Source organism: Petaurus breviceps, unplaced genomic scaffold, assembly GCF_028583685.1.
Source record: "Petaurus breviceps papuanus isolate PSGF00001 unplaced genomic scaffold, PetGlider_PUasm1.0 567, whole genome shotgun sequence".
NCBI classification, from domain to species: Eukaryota; Metazoa; Chordata; class Mammalia; order Diprotodontia; family Petauridae; genus Petaurus; species Petaurus breviceps.
The window spans coordinates 8,789,217-8,794,695 of record NW_027186383.1 but is presented as its reverse complement, the minus strand read 5'-3'; the positions used below and the strand labels follow the sequence as shown (position 1 = coordinate 8,794,695).

Sequence of the window (5,479 nt, the reverse complement as noted above, 5' to 3'; positions counted from 1 at the left end):
GGTTTCTGTCTTTCTACCCACAATACTCCTGCCTCCCTCTCAGACCTCAGAGACACAATAAATATTCTGAACTCGACTGGACTGACCCAAACCAAGCAGAACTGAATTGAGCCAAGTCACAGCGTCTCTGGAGAGGCCTTTCCCGTGTTTGGGGGCTGCCTGCCCTCCCAGAGCTACCTCCGCCCCCAGCCAGCTCTCCCCGCTCCCCCCCCCCCCCCCCCGTGGGGCAGGCTGTGGCCACACCTCCCCCAGCCCCCAAACGTAGCCGCTTCCCCTTCTCTCTTCTCTGCCTCCCAAAGAGCTGTGGTGGGCGTGGCTTTGTTCTTTTTAATATTTAATGAATTTATTTTTAACGTACATTTTTCAAAATTGTGAATTCTAAATTCTCTTCCTTCCTTCTCCATTGAGAAGACAAGTAGTATATCAATTATACATGTGAAGTCAGGCAAAACATAGTTCCATGTTAGCCATATTACCAAAAATGAGGAAGTTAAGTGACTTGCCCAGGGTCACACAGGCAAAATCCTAGAAGTCTACATTTAAAGATGGAAGGAGCCTTCAAAAGTAGTTCAACCTCCTCATTTACAAGTAGAGAAAGTGAGGCCCAGAGAGGCTGTGTGATTTGCCAAAAGTCACACAGCATTAAGCAGAAGAGCTGGTTTAGAACTCAGGGCTCCTCCTACTACAGGATGGCAGAAGTCTAGATTTTGAGCTGAAGGAAAAACAGCTACTCTTGACAAGCATTTTGCAGCCATTGTCTCATGTCAGGACACCCTGTGAGGGAAGGACTTGAAGAGTGATTATCCCCATTGTATAAGTGAGAAAACTGAGAGCCAGAGAATGAAATGACTTGAAGTGACCCACCGAGGCAGGATTTGAACCCAGGTCCTAGGATTTCTGATCTGCTTCTCATCCCATAATGTCTAAGGTCAGAGAAGACAAGAAATGGAAGAAATCCCAGCAGCAGCAGCAGCTGCAGGTTTCCTGTCCTGTGTCTTCAAAAAGCAGGGGGCCGGAAGTGAGAGGGGTTCAGCTGCCCCCGTGGGGGCCCACGAGCGCACCACTCCCCTCACCTGTAGAAGCGCGGGTGGGGGCAGGGGCCTCCAGCCTAAATAAACCCTCAAATTCCCTCCAGTTCTGAAATTCTGTCTCATGTTCTAAGGCTTCCCTTGCCCTGACATTTAGCGTTCTAAGGTCTCTTCTCCAATGCTCTTCCAGCCCAGCCAGGCTGCATTCTGTGGTCTAAGCCAGTCAATGATTAAGAAGCATTTCAGGGAGTACCTACTGTGTTCCTGGCCCTGGGGTGGGGTGGGGGAGGAGCAAAGGCAATGGAGCGCTTGCCTCCTGCAGTCCTCATTCTATGATCCCTCCCATCCCGGAGTTCTGTTCTGAGTCTCAGTTCCCACTCGGTGTGCCGGACACCCTTCCACTGGGAGGACGCCGTTCTAAGAGCCTGCCCAGTTGGAGCGCGGGTGACTGGGGATCGCGGCGTTCTTGCTTGTAATGGCAAACTCTAGCCAACATGGCATCAATAAGCCAGGGCTGGATTGCTTCAGTAATATGGCTGATCATATGAATAGAACCAGTCTGCACCTGAAGAGGAAGCTAAAACCTGCCTGAGGTCTCTCTCCCAAATCAGCAGAACTGGGTGGGGGAAGGGAGCATGGTGTAAAAGGGCTGTCCACGTAGGTTCATCTGGGCCAAAAGCATTTGTGGCCTGGGAAGAATAAAGGGCTAGCCCCTCCGAGAGTTCAAGCAGACATACAGTAAGGAAAAGGAGCAGACTGATAGACAAGCAGAGAGGGTGAGAGGCTGTGAGCCCGCCCGGCACTGGATAGAAAGCCGCAGTTACGGTTGGATCAGCCCTTGAGCTGTAGCCAACATACTTAAAGCAGAGAACTTTAGCGTGAGAAGGACTTTAGAAGGAAGGATGCTGGGGTGAGTGAATAGAGCACCGGCCCTGGAGTCAAGAGGACCTGAGTTCAAATTCGACCTTAACACGAAAGAAAAAAAAACACAACTAGCTGTGTGACCTTGGGCAAGTCATTTAACCTCAATTGCCCTCCAAAAAGCAAAAAAAAAAAAAAAAGAGGGAAGGTAGGTCTTCTGAGTTAGGAGGGATCATACAAGAGCTGTGGAAGTAACCCTCTTCATTCTCTGTCCTGGCTCAGTGCCAAGCACATAGTTGGTGGGTAAGAAATACTCGTTGACTGATTGATTTAGAACAAAGAATGCAGTCTGTCTGGGCTGGAATATTAGAGCTGGAAGGATCTTATAACCAAGAATGTCAGGACCAGGAGAGATGATGAGTGAGTGAATGAATGAACTGTAAGTTCTAAATACTAAAATTTAGTAGATTTAGCAACCTTTAGTAATAGTAAATACTAAAAAAAAAAAATACTAGAAGTATTTACCAAACATTCACTATGTGCCAAACACTGTGGTAATCACTGGGGATATCATTATACAAAAGCCTAGAAGGGTGACATCATATGGTAACTGACATGCCCTTTCTGGAAGATGATAGTGTTGATTTAATGATTGGTCCCACAGCAAGAGTTGGGAAGGGGCAGGGCCAGGGTATGGGTGCAATGGAATATCAGCAAGATACCAGGGAAGCGGCTGCAGTTGGCTAGACACAGGGAGCTCTCACTGATCAGGATAGCATGGCTCCAGAGACATGGAGGGGACCTTGGCAGTGATGGCAGCAGGGTAGGGTGGTAGGAGGGCGTCAGCTCCAGACTGCTGTAGGTAGGAGTCATCCCTCAGTTCTGGGTTTCTAATAATAGGGTCCAGCTGCCAGGTCTATCTCTGTGCTTTCCCCTTTTCTACAGACCAATCAGATGACCGCAAAGCTAAGCACAAAGAGTCTTCATACACAAGCTATCCCAGCCCGTCCCCATCACCTGCCGACCAGCCCCTGGAGTCCTGATGGCTGCTCTGTAGCAGAGTACACAAGAACTCTCATTCATGCAGCTTGAGAGGACAGTTCTGGGTTTCCAAGTTCTAGAATCCATCCTTGTAGACAGAGAAAGGGGAACTTCTGGGCACCCCCAGCCTTAGAGTTGCCTTTTTTTTTTTTTTTAGCAAAGCCAAAGTCAAGAATTTGGGGTTTCCAAATTGATAGAGAGGGAAGAGGAAATACATTGGGGCTTGTTCTAAGATTTCTCAGAGGTAATTGTGTGGGAGCAAAACAAACCCAGGATAAATGATCTAGGGAGCCGCCCCAGATGGAAGCCAATCAGCAATGAGCTTGGGGATGCTGGACCTCAGCTTAGATGAGCTTGGGATTGCTGGACCTCAGCTTAGATTAGGGTTGTGCAAGTCTTCTTGTCTTGAGGGGCCACGGGTCCACGCTGTCTGCTTCGGAGGCAGAAGAAAGGAGTCACCTCCTGGAACTCCTTGGCCACAAAGTAGTAGCAGATGGCGTCCAGGCAGCAGTTGGTGTGGGCGATCAAGGTGACTATTTTGAAGACCCTTCTGAGTCTGTCATTAGATCCCAGGAAGAAGGTTAGCAGGATTGTGATGTGCAAGGGTAAGAAGCAAATGACAAACACCAGCAGGCTGGCCAGCATCATGGATACACTCTTGCGAATCTGTCTGGCCTCGGATAGTTCCCTTCTCTGCACCCTCAATAGGATGCGCACAACCTGGAATGTGCAGAAGACCAGTACCCCGAGAGGGATATAAAAGCCCAGCAGAGAGAAAATTACCACCGAGATGTGGATGTCTGGCTTCCTCCAGAAGCAGAAGGCGCCATCTTGGATCTGCCATATGACACGAAAAGCCAGCATGCTGACGACCACAGCCCAGAGGAGGGCACAGACAATGGCTGCCCGGCCCGGGGTTCGAAGGACCTTGGCCTTCAGTGGGAACCTGATGGCCACATAGCGGTCCACACCAATGGCCATGGGGATGCTGATGCTCATGTATGCATTGACAAGATAGATGGCCTGGGGCACCTGGCAAGAGAGATCCTCAAGGCAGCTGGCATGCGTGAAGTACATGACCATGGGGAAGAGCAGAATCAGGAAGCTGTCTGCCACGGCCAGGTTGACCATGTACACCTGGGTCTCAGTCCACTTCCTCATCCGAAAGCAGAAGACCCACAGAGCCAGGATGTTGAGGAGGAGCCCAAAGACGAAGAGGAGCCCATAAAAACTCATGTAGATGTGTGCTTCTCCTGTGGAGCTGAGCATTGAGTTGCAGCTGTTGGACACATTCATTTATGCAGAAACCTACCCAGGGACAGAAAAGCTCCATCATTCATTGCAATAAGAAAAATAATGATGACATCTGTCAGCATATTCACCTGGATAATAGTCCGCAGAATAGTCCAAGAATGATAGCTGCACAGCAACCTTTCCCAGGACCATTTCAATCTGAATGCCATTGAAAGGCTGAACTGCAAAATGCCCGAAAGCTCCCTCCTCCTCTCCTTCCCGTGCACCTTCTCCCTGGGTCCTGTTTCTCCTCCCTAGTTTCCCTCCTTCCTTCTCCCTTGCTCCTGGTCCCCACCCCCTGAGCCTCTGAGAGTCCCTGGGAGAGGACTGAAACGTCTCAGTGATTCCAGGAATGGTTCTGCTTGAGAGGCTTGGGCTCACACCTGGCATTCATTCCCCCTTGAGAAGGAGAGCCAGCTAAGGGACTTATCCAGGGTAACAGATATGAGTGACAGAGACAGGATTAGAAGCCAGGGCCTCTGGCTCCATATACTGGAGACACTGCTTAACAGCTTCTAACTCAGAGGGCATTTTGGAGTCTCCTCTTCTCTGGGAGGAAAAGAGGGGGGATGGGCTGGTACACTTCTGCTATTTAGTGAAAGAAGACCCTGATTTCAGAGTCTGAGTGACAAGGTGACCCCTCCAATCCCTTGGATGTAGTGAGTAGGGTGAAGGCGGTCTAAATCTGTATCCCACTGACTGTATGACCTGTCCATGGGCCCACACACCACATCCTCTACCTCCTGCATTCCCTCCACTTCAGCCTCAGCTAAAATTAGGAAAAGCAATAGCAGATTCTCTTTATTGTTCTCCCCTCTGGGAAATTTGTGCAATGCCCACACCATGAGAAAAGAGGTATTAACTCACCTGGGGTTTTACTGTGGGAATCCTGAGGGAGGGAGGGCCACAGGTCAGGATGTGAAAGGTATGATTCCAGAGGCTTGCTGTTCTCACGTAGGTAACTGGACCCCCCAGCTCAGAAGTGACTGGAGCCAGAGGAAAATGGGCTACCAACTTACTGCCAAAGCCTGGGCTCTTGGCTCCTCCAGGGACTCATGGGAGTGGTTTTCCCTATATTGGCAGGGAGATCATTTGTGGTTGAAACCTGGAAGGTAGGTGACAGAAATGCCTCAGAGAAACCTCTCCTGCTCCTACTTCTTCCAGCCATCAGGGTACTCACTCCTGGTGACACGGAAGGCAGAAGGGCATCTGGTGAGTGAAGGAGTCTGGGGGTTTGCCTGTCAGTCAGGGAGGAA

The 5,479-nt window shown here is 49.9% G+C and overlaps 1 protein-coding gene across 1 annotated transcript; it reads right to left on the bottom strand.

Moving 5' to 3' along the window:
* Window positions 1-323: 323 nt before the first annotated feature.
* Window positions 324-5,479, bottom strand: LOC138173264 (G-protein coupled receptor 35-like). Its single transcript, XM_069103248.1, has 2 exons — window positions 5,091-5,479; window positions 324-4,238 (listed from the first exon to the last, which is right to left on the bottom strand). The coding sequence occupies exon 2, from the start codon at window positions 4,224-4,226 to the stop codon at window positions 3,306-3,308; it is 921 nt and encodes a 306-aa protein (XP_068959349.1). The 5' UTR covers window positions 4,227-4,238; window positions 5,091-5,479; the 3' UTR covers window positions 324-3,305.

Bases quoted from the DNA above. Each gene is read 5' to 3' on its own strand.
- LOC138173264 (XM_069103248.1), bottom strand. From the start codon at position 4,226: ATGAATGTGTCCAACAGCTGCAACTCAATGCTCAGCTCCACAGGAGAA.